Source organism: Mustela putorius, unplaced genomic scaffold, assembly GCF_011764305.1.
Source record: "Mustela putorius furo isolate JIRA1106 unplaced genomic scaffold, ASM1176430v1.1 tig00000788_pilon_pilon_pilon, whole genome shotgun sequence".
NCBI lineage: Eukaryota > Metazoa > Chordata > Mammalia > Carnivora > Mustelidae > Mustela > Mustela putorius.
Window position 1 is genome coordinate 2,095,870 of NW_025421481.1, and position 15,708 is coordinate 2,111,577.

Here is a 15,708-nt window from a genome sequence, read left to right on the forward strand (position 1 = left end):
GTGGATTTCTAATACCCAACCCTCTTCCAAATTCTCTAATGTTTACTGCTGATGCTAATTACTTAGAATTTAGCATGGGTTACCTTAGATCATTTTTCTTTTTTTAAAAAAGATTTATTTATGTGAGAGAGACAGAACACAGGCAGGGAATGAGGCAGAGAGAGAGGGAGAAACAGACTCCCCACTGAGGGCAGAGCCCAACTTGGGGCTCTATCCCAGGACCCAGAGATTATGACCTGAACCATGAACTGACTGAGCCACCAGGTGCTCCTGATCATTTTTTTTTTTAAATATTGCATTCATTCATTTGACAGACAGAGATCACAAGTAGGCAGAGAGGCAGGCAGAGAGAGAGAGGAGGAAGCAGGCTCTCCGAGGAGCAGACAGCCCAATGCAGGACTCGATCCAAGGACCCTGGGATCATGACCTGAGCTGAAGGCAGAGGCTTTAACCCACTGAGCCACCCAGGCACCCCAATCATTTTTCTTTTTAAGCCAAAGGTCTGCCTTCTCAGTTTGACTAAACCTCCTGGGGATGGGACTGGTGTCTCCTACCTCTTAGCAACCCTGTTCCCAACATAATGTCCTGAACAAAAGGCTCCATGATGGCTTGGACAGGGATGAAGCAGACTATATGTTGGGTGAGAAACAAAGATGAAAATTTCTGCCTACTTTCAGTGTTTCCACTGCTTACCCACCTTCCCATTTTCCTTATTTAGAATAAGGGAGGGGCGCCTGGGTGGCTCAGAGGGTTGAGCATCTGCCTTTGGCTTGGGTCGTGGTCGACCCTGCTTCCCCCTATCTCTCTGCCTGCCTCTCTGCCTACTTGTGATCTCTCTCTCTCTGTCAAATAAAAACATTTTTTTAAAAAAATCTTAAAAAGAACAAGGGAACATACACACACATCCACACACACAGAGTCTAAGAAGCATGTTTCTGCGTAATCCTTCCAGAATAAAAGTCTTCTAAGGTCAATCTCTCTGAGAGCTGCAAAATCAGTCAAGAAACTGAGAGAAAATTGAACTTAATAAATTACCCTACATAGGTGAACCCTGACTGAAGGCCAGTTATGTTGACTTAAGAATCCACATGTCTAGTCCTAGAGCTACCCTGAGTAAAATTTAAAGCTAAGCTTCAGTGACATTCAAACATCCTCAACCTTCCCATACAGCACCTGATCAGGTTTGTCTTTCAATTCTCCACATCATTCTGTGGTGAAATCGGGTGGACTAAACCACCCCTTTCCATAGCTGTGATCACTGACCTTTCCTCTCAGAAAATCTAAGACTAAGAACCAAGTGGAAAGCACAGTTTTTTCTTTGGGAAGTCATTTTTCCCATAATGAGCATGAAGAGGTACTTATCAAAATTTAGGAGTACCTTAAGTAACAGCTGCTCAGAAAATACTTTCTATAGAAGTGCCTAAAAGAGCAGCCAATCAACTGCTTTGGGAGCTCGCCCACCCCTAATCTGCCTGAACTTGAGAAAACATCTAGTGTTTTATAAAAGCTCAGGAGAAGATTACTCAAGCAACATTTTGTTCTCAAAGCATCACTCTCTAAAGACTCTGAAGCAATTTACACCCACACAAACCCCTTCCTCAGGTGAAATCCAACTGCTTATAGCAGAGCTCAGAAGTCTTGACTTTCTGGAAGCCAACAATGTGTCCCTGCTCCTGGAGGCTGAAGCCTTACCTCAGCACAGCGCTTGCACGTGGACTTGCTGAAGATGACTACAGGGTGGCTGTCTATATAGGCCCTAAGCCGGGCTCTGGGGTCCGAGACGCCTGGGCCGCTGGATCCTGAGGGGCCACTCACACCAGTGGCTGGGTTTGCTGGCAAGGGTTGACTAGGGAGATGATCCTTAGCTAGAAGTAATGGAAGCAAAGACGGTAATTATCAGAAAGGAAAACATGATGACGCATTCCCTAATATTAGATTCACTCGGCGAGCCTTACAATTTTAGCCCCAACCACCAAAATAAGAAGTCTGAGGAAGGACTCGAAAATGGATTACAGATGAAGTTCTGTCATCTGACTGCAGACTCCTGGCAACACTCTGGGCATCTCCAATTTGTTTTTGCTTCATTCAAGGTCAGTTCTCAGGGCCCCTGAAAATGACAGCAGAAGCCTGAACCTCCCTGAGGTAAGAGACTAAGTCACAGGTTCTGCCACCAAGGGCCACACATTCCTCCACCCCACCCTACCCATGGCTTAAATGCAGAGGGGCCAGAGGTCAGAGACTGCCCCTGCTTCTCACACAACCCTGCCCAGAGATACAGGATTGGGCAACTCAAGCCAAGGCTTACTCATTTTTCTCCAGTGAACTTCTGGACAAGCAGACACAGGCTCTTCGGGCCACAGGCACAGCAAGATTTTAAAAAACAACTTTCTTCAGATTCTGCTTTCCTCTCCAAGATTTTTCTGCAGCCGAATCTGGCAGCATAACAAACGTGACCCACCTCAGTGGTATGTTACCCCACATGACATCACTATTGTCCTGGGCATCATCACCAGCCAAAACCACAGAGATTGCTACCTCTGGCTTGTAAATATTTTAAACTAGCTATCTTCTCCAGGGCCACAAACAAAGCCAGCTCAATCCTACCCTTATTACCTGCTCCACAAGTTATTTCCTCTTTTTTTCTGCTTGTCTAAGACCTACCCATTCTTCCTCAACCTCCTCATCATCTGCATAGTTGATATTAATGTTTACTCAGAACTAGACGGGAGTTAATATTTGTATGCATCATCTCATTTAATCTTTACAAGGATATCATTATACAAACACTGCTACCATCATCCCTATTTTGCAAATAAGGAAACAGACTCCGAGAGGTGAAGCAACTTCTCCAAGGTTGCACAGCTTACAGTAAGTGATGGAACTGGGTTCAAATGTACATTCTAATTCTCTAGAACCCATATATATATTTTTTAAAAACAGCTTTACAACTTATAATTCATATGCCATAAAATTCACCAGTGGAGGGGCACCAAGGTGGCTCAGTCGGTTAAGAATCTATCTGCCTTTGGCTCGGGTCATGAGCCCAGGGTCCTGGGATCAAGCCCTGTGTCAGACTCCCTGCTCTATGGGGAGCCTGCTTCTCTCGTGGCCCCCGCCACTCTCCCGCTTGTGCTCTCTCTCTCTCAAAGAAATAAATAAATAAAATCTTTTCCTTTTTAAAATGGAAATGGAGAGTATACAATTCAATGGTTTTTAGTCAGAGTTGTGCAACCATCACCACTATCAAATTTACATTTTCATCACCCCAAAAAGAAGCCCGTCAGCCATTAGAAGTTGGCTCCCATTTTCCCCCAGCCGGCCCTTCCCCCTTCCCTATATCTAGGCAACCACTCCCTTTATTTATGGAGTCATACAATATGCAGTCTTCTGTAACTCAGTTCTTTCACTTAGCATTACATTTTTTAAGGTTAATCTGTGCTATAGCATGTATCAGTGCTTCATGTCTTTTTTATTGCCAGAAAATAATCCATTGTATGAATATAACACATTTTTAAATGTGTTCATCAGTTGATAGACCTTTGGGTTGTTTCCTATTTGGGCTGTTTCCACTTTTTGGCTTTTGTGAACAGAGCTGCTAGGAACATTTGTGCACAGGTTTGCGTTTTATTTTTATTTTATTTTATTTATTTTTATTTATTTATTTGTCAGAGAGAGAGCAAGAGCGAGCACAGGCAGACAGAGTGGAAGGCAGAGTCAAGAGGGAGAAGCAGGCTCCCTGTGGAGCAAGGAGCCTGATTCGGGACTCGATCCCAGGACGCTGGGATCATGACCTGAGCCAAAGGCAGCTGCTTAACCACCTGAGCCACCCAGGCGTCCCAGGTTTGTGTATTAAATACCTGTTTTTAATGCTTTTGAGTGAATACCTAGGAGTAGAATCGGAAAATGCTATATCTTCTGAGGAATAATCTGTTTCCAAAGCATCAACACCATTCTCCATTCCTACCAGCAGTGTATGAGGGCCCCCATTTCTCCACATCCTTGCCAACACTTATGATCTGCTTTTTGATTCTAGTCTCCTAGTGGATATGAAGTAGTGTCTCACTGTAGTTTGACGCGTGTTCCTCTAATGGCCAATAATGCTGAGCAACTTCTCATGTGCTTATTGATTATTTGTATATATATCTTCTTTGGAGAAATGTCTGTTCAGATCCTCTTCCCATTTTTAATTCGCTATTTGTCTTTTTACTGCTAAATTGTAAAAGTTCTTTTTTTAAATTAATTTTTTGAATTTATTTTGACGTAGAGAGAATGGCAGCACAAGCATGCGGAGCAGCAGGCAGAGAGGGAGGGAGAATCAGGCTTCTTGCTGGGCAGGGAGCCTGATGGGGGGCTCATCCCAGAACACTGGAATCATGACCTGAGCTGAAAGCAGTGGCTTAACCAACTGAGCCACCCAGGTGGCCCTATAGAAAGTTATTTTTAAGCTAGTTAATTATAAATTTTTTAAAACTAACCCCTACTATACATGGTCAAGGCAGGGTCAAAAAGTAAGTGACCACTTTTTCATATGCTAAACATTCAAATATTACCAATACCTGAAATATAGGTAAAGTAAAAAGGGATATAGAAATGCCCATATCAGGGCGCCTGGGTGGCTCAGTGGGTTAAGCCACTGCCTTCGGCTCGGTCATGATTTCAGGGTCCTGGGATGGAGTCCTGCATCAAGCTCTCTGCTCAGCAGGGGGCCTGCTTTCTCTCTCTCTCTCTCTCTCTCTCTCTGCCTGCTTCTCCGTCTACTTGTGATCTCTCTCTGTCAAATAAATAAATAAAATCTTAAAAAAAAAAAAAAGAAATGCCCATATCTAATATGAAGAATGGGTACATCTTAAAGAAAAACTAAAATCTATGCCAATTAATTATAGGATCCCAAAAGAGTAATGGGGCTTGGTATTTGCTGCAGAATGTTCCAGACCATACCAGACCTTTCATACCAGCTATCCAAAAGCTTCACCAATACCCTCCAGCCTCACCAATGACACTTCGAAGTTTTTAAATTAAACTCTGGTTTTCATATTCCCTTTTCCATGTTGCTTATTTTAGAAGACAACATGGAAATGAGGATTCTTCGTGGTAACAGTGCATGGAAAGAGAATCGCAGAATTGCAGCGAGGGAAAGAAACTGGGGGTCGGTAGGCCAACATATTCATTCAACTAATGAGGAAACTGAGCTCCAGACAGGTAATTAATTGGTGTCAGAGTCAGGGCTGCCACACAAGCCTCTTGATTCCATTATGTCTTACTGACTCCTCTGACTTCATGGGATGACTGATTCTAAAGGAAGGTGACAATTCCTTACATAACATCTCTGCTAAGGTCATCACCCACCTATTAAGCTCAGATAGCTGCCAGCACATGGAGCACAGAAATCAAGGCCATTACAGGGAAAGGGGTATCTTCTGTTATCAAAAAGAGCAGCAGTATTACTGGGGAGAGACTCTTCACCCAAAATAAATGAAAAATAAACAAATGAATAGATATATAAAAGATTGCCCCACTAGTCAAAATCATTAGAACTTCTCCTTAAACTCTGCCTCTAACAAAATGGCAAATTTTATTTTTAAACGTTTCCCCTCATTTTGAAATAAAATTTGAATCAGCATCCAAAGAAATGTATTAAGGAAATGTGGCAAGAACAGCACATAACCATGTGGTTGGAAAAACTCAGATAAAGTTCTAATTATGAGTTTCTTTATTTTGCCCCAACTCTTATGCCTAAGATCAGTTCCTAATGTTTGGGTCAATGAAATACCTACTGTCCCCTTGTAAAACCTCATACCAAAAGTTAATAAGAAAAGTGCTCCATACTTAACACTCATAAAAATTATGTAAGTCAATGGAAGATACTAGAGAGCCCCAAAATAGACAAATATAAAAGAATTTATGATAAAAAGGTATCACACAAAGCAATAAAGGAAAAAAAACCCATATTTTTAAAAATAGTATGGTAATGGATCATCTGGGTAGCTCAGCTGATTAAGCATCCTACTCTTGATTTATGCTCAGGTCATGATCTCAGGGTCATGAGATCGAGCCCTGTGTCAGGCTCTGCACTGGACATGAAGCCTACATGGGATTCTCTCTCTTCCTCCCCCTCCATCCCACGCCCCCACTAAAAAATTAAAGTAGCATAGTAATGATGGCTTGCAAATTTGGAAAAAAATATTTTCACTAATCTCTTACTATATAATAAAGCATGTGAAATGGACTTGTTACCAGATCTCTAATGAGGTGATAACTTCCTAAACTTAGAAATAAATACAAAGGAAAAGAGCAACAAATTATATTGCAAAATAATAGTAGTAATAATAATAATTTTTTTAAAGCAAAAGAACAGCATAAAGAAAATACCTACATATGGGGTGCCTGGGTGGCTCAGTTGTTAAGCGTCTGCCTTCGGCTCAGGTCATGATTCCAGGGTCCTGGGATCAAGCCCCACATCGGGCTCCCTGCTCAGTGGGAAGCCTGCTTCTCCCTCTCCCACTTTCCCTGCTTGTGTTCCCTCTTTCACTGTGTCTCTCTCTATCAAATAAATAAACAAAATCTTTAAGAAAAAATACCTACATTTTAAAAAAAGAACTAAAGAACAAAAAGAACTCAAGACAATTGGTAAAGAAACAGCAAGACACAGATGATAAAGTGAATAAAGAATAGGAACAACCAATTCATTAGAAAGAAAAGAGCAAAACTAGAATAAAATGTCTATTTTACTTTTCTTTCAAAATCAGAAATGCCAATTAAAGCAATGATGTATCATTTCTGTTATAATATAAATGGAAACTCCCAGTGCTGGTAAATGGACACTGAAGCCAGTCCATGAGCATAAGGGGGTATAAAAGCTATTACTATTCTTCTTGAAAACAATTTGACAGTGTGGATCAAAAACCACTGAAATAGCCATACCTTTTAACCAAGGATTATTATTTATTTATTTATTTTTAAGATTTTATTTATTTATTTGACAGACAGAGATCACAAGTCGGCAGAGAGGCAGGCAGAGAGAGAAGGGAAGAAGCAGGCTCCCTGCCAAGCAGAGAGCCCTATGCGGGGCTCGATTCCAGAACCCTGAGATCATGGCCTGAGCCGAAGGCAGAGGCTTTAACCCACTGAGCCACCCAGGTGCCCCTTATTCAAGGATTATTATATGAATTTATCTTAAAAACAAAAAAATTAAACAAAGAAAACAGTATATTTATAAAAATGACCCTCACCTTGTCATCTTCTCATAGGAAAAGCATCTAGTAATTTGTATTAATATAATTAGCATCATCTAGTTAATGGGAAAATCCCCAAATCTCTTTTCAATATGAGTTCTATATCTTTAGAAATAATCATGTTAACTTCCTGTGAAATTCAACAGAACAAAATAGGCCAGGGACCTTATCGACATTCTCCACTCCCTGCCTCCTGAATAGGCGTATCACCTTCCTAGGACAGGGACAAAGTTATATCTTGTCTCTGCTGCCTTTCTCTTTCCAAAGGCTAAATTGAAAACAGATTGTATTCCTACTCTCCAGGCTCCTTTACCCCTTTCTATTCCCATCCTCAATCTACTTTTTTTTTTTTTTTTAGATTTTATTTATTTATTTTGGGGGGGCGAGAGAGAGAGAGAGAACACAAGTGAGGAGGGGCAAAGGGAGAAGCAGACTCTCCACTTAGCAGGGAGCCTGATGAGGGACTCCATTCCAGGACCCTGACATCATGACCTGAGCCAAAGGCAGAAGCTTAGCTGACAGAGCCACCCAGGCGCCCTCAATCCACTCTTTTTATCTACATATTACCAACACAGCATCATCCATTATAGTAAAAAATTGGAAAACAACACATGTCCAACATTAGGAGAATGGCTAAATTATAGTAGCTTTCTTGTTCTTCAATAATTCTAATGGTTCTATTCTGTGCAAGATTCAAAACAGTATGGAAATGGTTTAGCATGATATATGCAAGGAAACAGAATACCAAATCCTCTGTACCACAGTTTTATAATTATGTGAAACTTCATATACAGGAATCCTGAAAAGGGATATGCAATATGGTCACAGAAGTTACATGGGCATGATAGAATTATGCATGACTTTTCCTTTCTTGTATTTCTCAAACCTAAACAACTTTTTGGAAGACATAATAATTGGCCACGAATTATATGATCCTTAACTAAAGCCTCCAACTCACATCCCCAAGATCAAGAGTCACATGCATGCTCCATGGACTGAGTCAGCCGGTACCCCACAACTGAGTAAACTTTCATATGAACTTACAGAGGATGGAATTATTGTGTCCAGTCCACCTGGTTTATGTGGAAAAGTATTTGTTGTTAGGAGACACGTACCGAAATTCTTAGGGCTGAAAGTCATGATGTCTATAATTTATTTCAAATGATTCAGGATAAAGTGTGTGTGTGTGTGTGTGTGTAGAGAGAGAGAGAGATAGGGAGATTGATTGGGAGAGAAAAGAGGATGTAAGGAAGAAAAATAAAACAAATGTAGCAAAATGCGAATCTTAAGGCAAGAATAGGGCTATTCATTCTATTAGTCTCTCAACCTTTCTGTTTACTGAGGGAATTGCTGGACTAAAAGACTTCAAAGCTCTTCTACAGAGCCCACAACAGTATATTCCTGTTCAGATTTGTGGGGAAAGTCTGGCTCATTCATCTTCATTCTATAACCTTCAGTCATGTCTCTGCATATGGCTGGTTTGAGTTTGGAAAAGTCGGGAAGTTCTAAATCAGCCCACTTTGGGTGCATCAATCTGTAGCTAATAAGGAGTCTCTGAAACTGATTTCTTGATTTCCTTTGTGCAGGCAACATAAACATCTCCTTGACCAGTGGCCCTCAAGATGTGGCAGGCATACCTCTGGAATTCCTGAGGTCAATACTACTTTCAGAATAATAAGATATATTTGCCTTTTTCACTGTTGGCATCTTTGATAATGTGAAGGGGTACACCAAGACCAAAAGTTGGAAAATGACTAACCTTGATATTCTGAAAACTTTGAAAGGAAGAAAAAAAGAAAAGTATCGTTTCCATAGGAGCTAAATTTTTTATCTAGGACCAAAAAAAGGGGGGGGGGGGAAATCTTCTCTTAAAACTAAATGAAGTGAACACAATTTGGCTTCTCTTCCAAAGCCTCCAAAACTAATTAGAGGCGGTGGTTCTTCAATCTAGGCTTCTCTTTAAAAAAAAAAAAAAAACAAAAATACTTTTAAGATGCTTTTGTTGTTGTCGCTAGTTCTAATTCCATGCCACTTAAATTAAATGTAGCCAGAGGAAGAGGAGGAGAAAGGGGAAGGAGGAGGAGGAAGAGGAAGAGGAGGGCTTGACTCCTACTGAAGAACAAACAGATTCAACATTCCCCTCCTTTCTGGATCCTTACCCATTGCTTGAGGTTCCAGAAGCCTGCCTTTCTATGCTCTGGTTATAAGGACAAAAAACCCCAGTAGCAGATCACTACTGGAATTGACTGCTTACATTTCTGAGAGCCCAGGTCAAGGCTGTCAAGAGATGAGAGAAGTAGCTCATAAATTTCAGAGCAGAGAAACAAGGGGGAAAGCAAAGAGGAACCCAGCAAAAGAAAGCAAAATGGCAAAGTTAAACACAGACTAAAATTGCCACTTGTTAGAACTTGAATTTCTGCCATTAATAAGCAACACGAGCCCTTCAAATGAGATGATAAAATTTTTATAGCGCTCCACTCTGCCTGCTGTCATCACTTTCTGGTTTGTAGATGTCACATGCATGTTTCTACCCTGTTGCCTGTAGTTAAAAGCATCTGGACTGTAAGACATCAGAAGAAATCAAAGATTTCTACAAATCCTAGAGCTCTTAAACTTTTTATTCAGCTCAAGAGTTTTGCAAACACACCACTACTCTTAGATCTCTTTTAACAAATTAACAATATTAACAGTATTTTATTCAACGCACAAGATACATAGAATATTATCACAGTTGGGTCTAACAAGACTCCATGAAATAACAAGTTATTCCATAAAAAACCTAAGAGTGGGGAAGCTTTAATGGGGAAGCATGACATGATCTATAAAGTGAGAAGGGAACAAAATTATGTGTGCTTTTTAAAGTCTACAGGGTATGAGACATGCTAGAAAAATAAAACATGAGAACATAAGGAAGACTAAAGACTCCTTAATAAGACATGATGATGACTTCTCTGATGCTATTATATATTCATATATATGATATAAATATCATACATATATGATATATTCATATATATCATATGAATATGATAAATACATCTTAGTTTTTAGTGCTATTTATTTGTCAAATTAAAGCAAAACCCTAGGATGCTTTTTTAAGCCTCAGAGGGATTTTTAGTTCTCACAAAGAACTTGTCATGTGAAGTACTTACTATATTCTAGGCAAGCTACTGCAAACAGGCCTACAACATCCTGATGATAGCTCTTCTTCTTTATCTCCTTCAGAGGAGTCTCACTGGAAGGTTCAAATTAAACCTGGGTTGTGTTGAGGGTCCTACTTACTAAGAATTTCCCACTTGCCTTACCCCACAGTTGTACGCTAATGTGATTATAGGCCATGTCCAAGATCCCATAGCTACATGAGCCTGAGAATACACATTTGAAAGGAAATATCTCTTCCCTAAAGGACTGGATTCTGGAATGATTTATGGTGGGAGAAAATATGCCAGAAGCTCAAGTGTGTTGTCACTGGAAACTGACTCTTCCTGTGGGATAGGAGTGAGATGAGTCTTACTTACAAGATCACTCAGCCCTGAGATTATCCTGTCAGAGTTAGGATCTACTACAGGGACCTTAGCAGGCCCTCTGAAGGACCAAATAGAAGAGAAGAAAATCCAACTTCCTTTTACCTAGTTATTAAATTTCATATGGATGCTATTAGTAAGAAAATCATTTTAAAGGAAATACTGTAAAATTTTTAAAAATCAGAAGTGTAAAAACATAAAACATGTTGTACGAAAGAATAAAATTGAGAAGTCTTCCTTAATATGTTCTTTTAAAAAATTATCTTCATTGACTTGAGAGATAATATCTTTGATTTAATAATGCCTTCTGGATTTCAATTTCTTCAGCTGTGATACGAGATGGTCTAGATACATACAAAACTTGGGCAAATAGGCCCTTTGTGAACATAAAGCATCTACATGGAAGAAAATGTAGATGCTACCTTTGATTGTATAACATACCCACTAGGAAATATGAATTACAGTCATTAAAATATAAGAAGAATCTGCGGAGAATGACACAACCGATCCCTCACATGCATGTATGTGCACGCACATGTGCGCGCGCGTGCACGCACACACACACACACACTCCTACTAAATTCCACGTAAGAGCTAGCTAAAAAGCTCTCAGCTACACTAGTAGCTTAATTCTACATTAATTCCACATTAATTCTCATAATTCCAATAAACATGCCTCAAACATTTATACAGAAAATATTTTGCATTTTTCATATTCTTTGTTACCTAATGAGTGTTAAAAGAGACAATGAATGACGTAATCATAGTATTTAAAAATGTCCAGTCAATGTGACCAACACTAGGGTTTTGAAAAAACTGTCTCAATCTTTCCAATTCCCTCAAAAAGGTTTAGAAACAAGAGATAAGGTTGTATTCTATTTAAGCAGATTTTTTTCTAACCCCAGAGCTTTAGAGAAAACTACAGAAAGCAGATATATTTAGTATTCCCTCTGATTCAGCAACATTTTCACATGTATACACACACACACACACACACACACACATACACACACATCAAAGCATACCAGGAGGACAAAAAAATTAATAAAAGACACTCTACTAATCGAAACAATCTTGTCCAGAAAATACAAGAGGAAGAATTATTTTCCGACTCATTTTATGAGGCCAGTATTACCCTGATACCCAAATTAGATAAGGATATTACAAGTTAAGAAAAATATTGACCAATATCCCTCATAAACAAAGATATAAAATTATTCAACAAAATAATGGCAAATTAAGTCTAGCAATATAATATATATATATATATATATATATATATATATATATAATGAGCTAATGGCATTTATCCTAGGGGTACAAGGCTGATCTAATATTAAAAATTCATTCAGTGTAATCTACTATATTAATGGTCTTAAAAAACAAAACAACAAAAACAAACAAACAAGAAAACAAATAAAAAAACCCACGATCATTCCATACGAGGGGAAAGCAAAGCATGGAATTCATGGTTTTCTCCCCATGATTCTTTAGTCTTGCAAAGTTAATTAAATTTTTTTAATTTTATTTTTTTCTTATTCTAATTTTTTTAACTTTTCCTCTTTTAACATTTTTAACTAGTTTCTCTTAATAATACCTTTCTTTAAAAAATCTTTTTAAACATTCATTATTATAGTCATATTTTATCCTTCATTGTATCTAACTTTAATTTTTGTATACATATAGGGTTTTGTCTTCTAAAAAATTTCTGGGATACAATTTCTTCTAATAGATCAAAATATACCCTAAATCTAGCACAGGGCTTTGTTCTAGTATCTAACCTTCGCAAATCCTCTCTACTTCCGTTTTCTTTCTTTTTCCAACCAATTTATCTTATCAATTCCTTTTTTAGAATTTTTTTTTTAAGATTTTATTTATTTATTTGACAGAGAGAAATCACAAGTAGATGGAGAGGCAGGCAGAGAGAGAGGGAAGCAGGCTCTCCGCTGAGCAGAGAGCCCGATGCGGGACTCGATCCCAGGACTCTGAGATCATGACCTGAGCCGAAGGCAGCGGCTCAACCCACTGAGCCACCCAGGCGCCCCTTTTTTTAGAATTTTTAAAAAATTTTTATCCTTACAGTCATATTTCATCCCTTCATCGTGTTTATCCTTATTATTGTATATATATAAGTTTTTCTTTTTCTAAAATTTTGGGAGGTAGTTTCTTCTAAGAGACCAAAATTCACCCAAAATCAAGTGGGTGGCTCTGTTCTATTCACCAGTCTAATAAACATGTATTTTTTAAATTAAAAAAAAAATTTTAAACTTCTTTTTACCCCCTTCTTTCTCCCCCTGATTTGGGGTCTCTTCTGATTTGGTTCGCATACATTTTTCTGGAGTGTTTGCCACCCTTATAGTATTTTATTCTCTTGTTCATATGTTCTTATCTGGATAAAATGTCAAGGCAGAAAAACTCACCACAAAAAAATGAACAAGAGCCAGTACCGAAGTCTAGGGACCTAATCAACATGGAACATTGGTAATATGTCAGGTCTAGAGTTCAGAATGACGATTCTTTAGGCTCTAGCTGGGCTCGAAAAAGGCATGGAAGATATTAGAGAAACCCTGTCTGGAGAAACAAAAGCCCTTTCTGGAGAAATAAAAGAACTAAAATCTAACCAAGATGAAATTTTAAAAAGCTATTAATGAGGTGCAATCAAAAATGGAGGCTCTTACTGCTAGGATAAATGAGGCAGAAGAGAGAATTAGTGATATAGAGGGCCACATGACAGAGAATAAAGATATTGAGCAAAAGAGAGACAAACAACTACTGGACCACGAGGGGAGAATTCGAGAGATAAGTGATACCATAAGACAAAATAATGTTAGAATAATTGAGATCCAAGTAGAAGAAGAAGAAAGAGAGAGAGAGGCAGAAGGTATATTGGAGTGAATTATTGTAGAGAATTTCCCTAATATGGCAAAGGGAACAAGCATCAAAATCCAGGAAGCACAGAGAACCCCCCTCAGAATCAAAAATAGGTCCATACCCCGTCATCTAATAGTAAAACTTACAAGTCTTAGTGATAAAGAGAAAATCCTGAAAGCAGCCTGGGACAAGAAGCCTGTAACATACAATGGTAAAAATATTAGACTGGCAGCAGACTTATCCACAGAGACCTGGCAGGCCAGGGAGAACTGGCATGAATATATCCAAAGCACTAAATGAGAAAAACATGCAGCCAAGAATATTATATCCAGCTAGGTTATCACTGAAAATAGAAGGAGAGATGAATAGCTTCCAAGACAAACAAAAACTAAAAGAATTTGTAAACACCAAACCAGCCCTACAGGAAATATTGAAAGTGGTCCTCTAAGCAAAGAGAGAGCCTAAGTAGTAGACCAGAAAGGAATAGAGACAATATACAGTAACAGTCACCTTAAAGGCAATAAAATGAAACTAAATTCATTTCTTTCAACAGTTACTATGAATGTTAATGGGCTAAATGCCCCAATCAAAAGACACAGGGTATCAGAATGGATTAAAAAAACAAATCCATCAATATGCTGTCTATAAAATACTCATTTTAGACCCAAAGACACCTCTAGATTTAAAGTGAGGGGGTGGAAAACAATTTACCATGCTAATGGACACCAAAAGAAAGCACATGTGGCAATCCTTATAGCAGATCAATTAGATTTTAAACCAAAGACTATAATAAGAGAGGAGGAAGGACACTATATCATATTCAAAGGGTCTTTCCAACAAGAAAATCTAACAGTTTTAAATTTCTATGCCCCTAACATGAGAGCAGCCAACTATATAAACCAATTAATAACAAAATCAAAGAAACACATTGTCAATAATACAACAATAGTAGGGGACTTTAACACCCCCCTCACTAAAATGGACAGATCATCCAAGCAAAAGATCAACAAGGAAATAAGGGCCTTAAATGACACACTGGACTAGAAGGACATCACAGATATATTCAGAACATTCCATCCCAAAGCAACAGAATACACATTCTTCTCTAGTGCACACGGAACAGTCTCCAGAATAGATCACATCCTGGGTCACAAATCAGGTCTCAACCGATATGCGGAGATTGGGATCATTCCCTGCATATTTTCAAACCACAGTGCTCTGAAGCTAGAACTCAATCACAAGAGGAAAGTTGGAAAGAACCCAAATACATGGATGCTAAAGGGCATCCTACTGAAGAATGAAGGGGTCAACCAGGAAATTAAAGAAGAATTGAACAAATTCATGGAAACAAATGATAATGACAACACAACTGTTCAAAATTTGTGGGACACAGCAAAGGCAGTCCTGAGAGGAAAATATATAGTGTTACAAGCCTTTCTCCAGAAACAAAAAAGGTCTCAAATACACAACCTAACCCTACACCTAAGAGAGCTGGAGAAAGAACAGCAAAGAAAGCCTAAACCCAGAAGGAGAAGAGAAATAATAAAAATCAGAGCAGAAGTCAATGAAATAGAAACCAAAAAAACAGTAGAACAAATCAACAAAAGTAGGAGCCGGCTCTTTGAAAGAATTAATAAGATTGCTAAACCCCTGGCCAGACTTATCAAAAAGAAAAGAAAAAGGACCCAAATAATAAAATCACAAATGAAAGAGGAAAGATCACAACCAACACCAAAGAAATAAAAACAATTATAAGAACATATTATGAGCAACTATACACCAGCAAATTTGACAATCTGGAAGAAATGGATGCATTCCTAGAGACTTATAAATGCCGAACCTGAACCAGGAAGAGACAGAAAACCTGAACAGATCCATAACCAGTAAGGAGATTGAAGAAGTCAACAAAAATCTCCCAACAAACAAGAGCCCAGGGCCAGACGGCTTCCCAGGGGAATTCTACCAAACATTTAAAGAAGAATTAATACCTATTCTCCTGAAACTGTTCCAAAAAATAGAAATGGAAGGAAAACTTCAAACTCATTTTATGAGGCCAGCATTACTTTGATCCCAAAACCAGA

At 38.7% G+C, this 15,708-nt stretch overlaps 1 protein-coding gene across 2 annotated transcripts in view; it reads right to left on the minus strand.

Moving 5' to 3' along the window:
- TXNRD1 (thioredoxin reductase 1) overlaps nt 1–15,708 on the minus strand; it is a 123,173-nt gene that overhangs the window by 90,157 nt on the left and 17,308 nt on the right. Inside the window, exon 2 of one of the 2 annotated variants that reach the window (XM_045084758.1) lies at nt 1,693–1,865. The exons of the other annotated variant lie outside the window; for it this stretch is intronic. Coding sequence (XP_044940693.1) covers nt 1,693–1,865 — 173 coding nt within the window. The remainder of the gene's footprint in view (nt 1–1,692; nt 1,866–15,708) is intronic. 2 annotated transcript variants of the gene reach the window in all.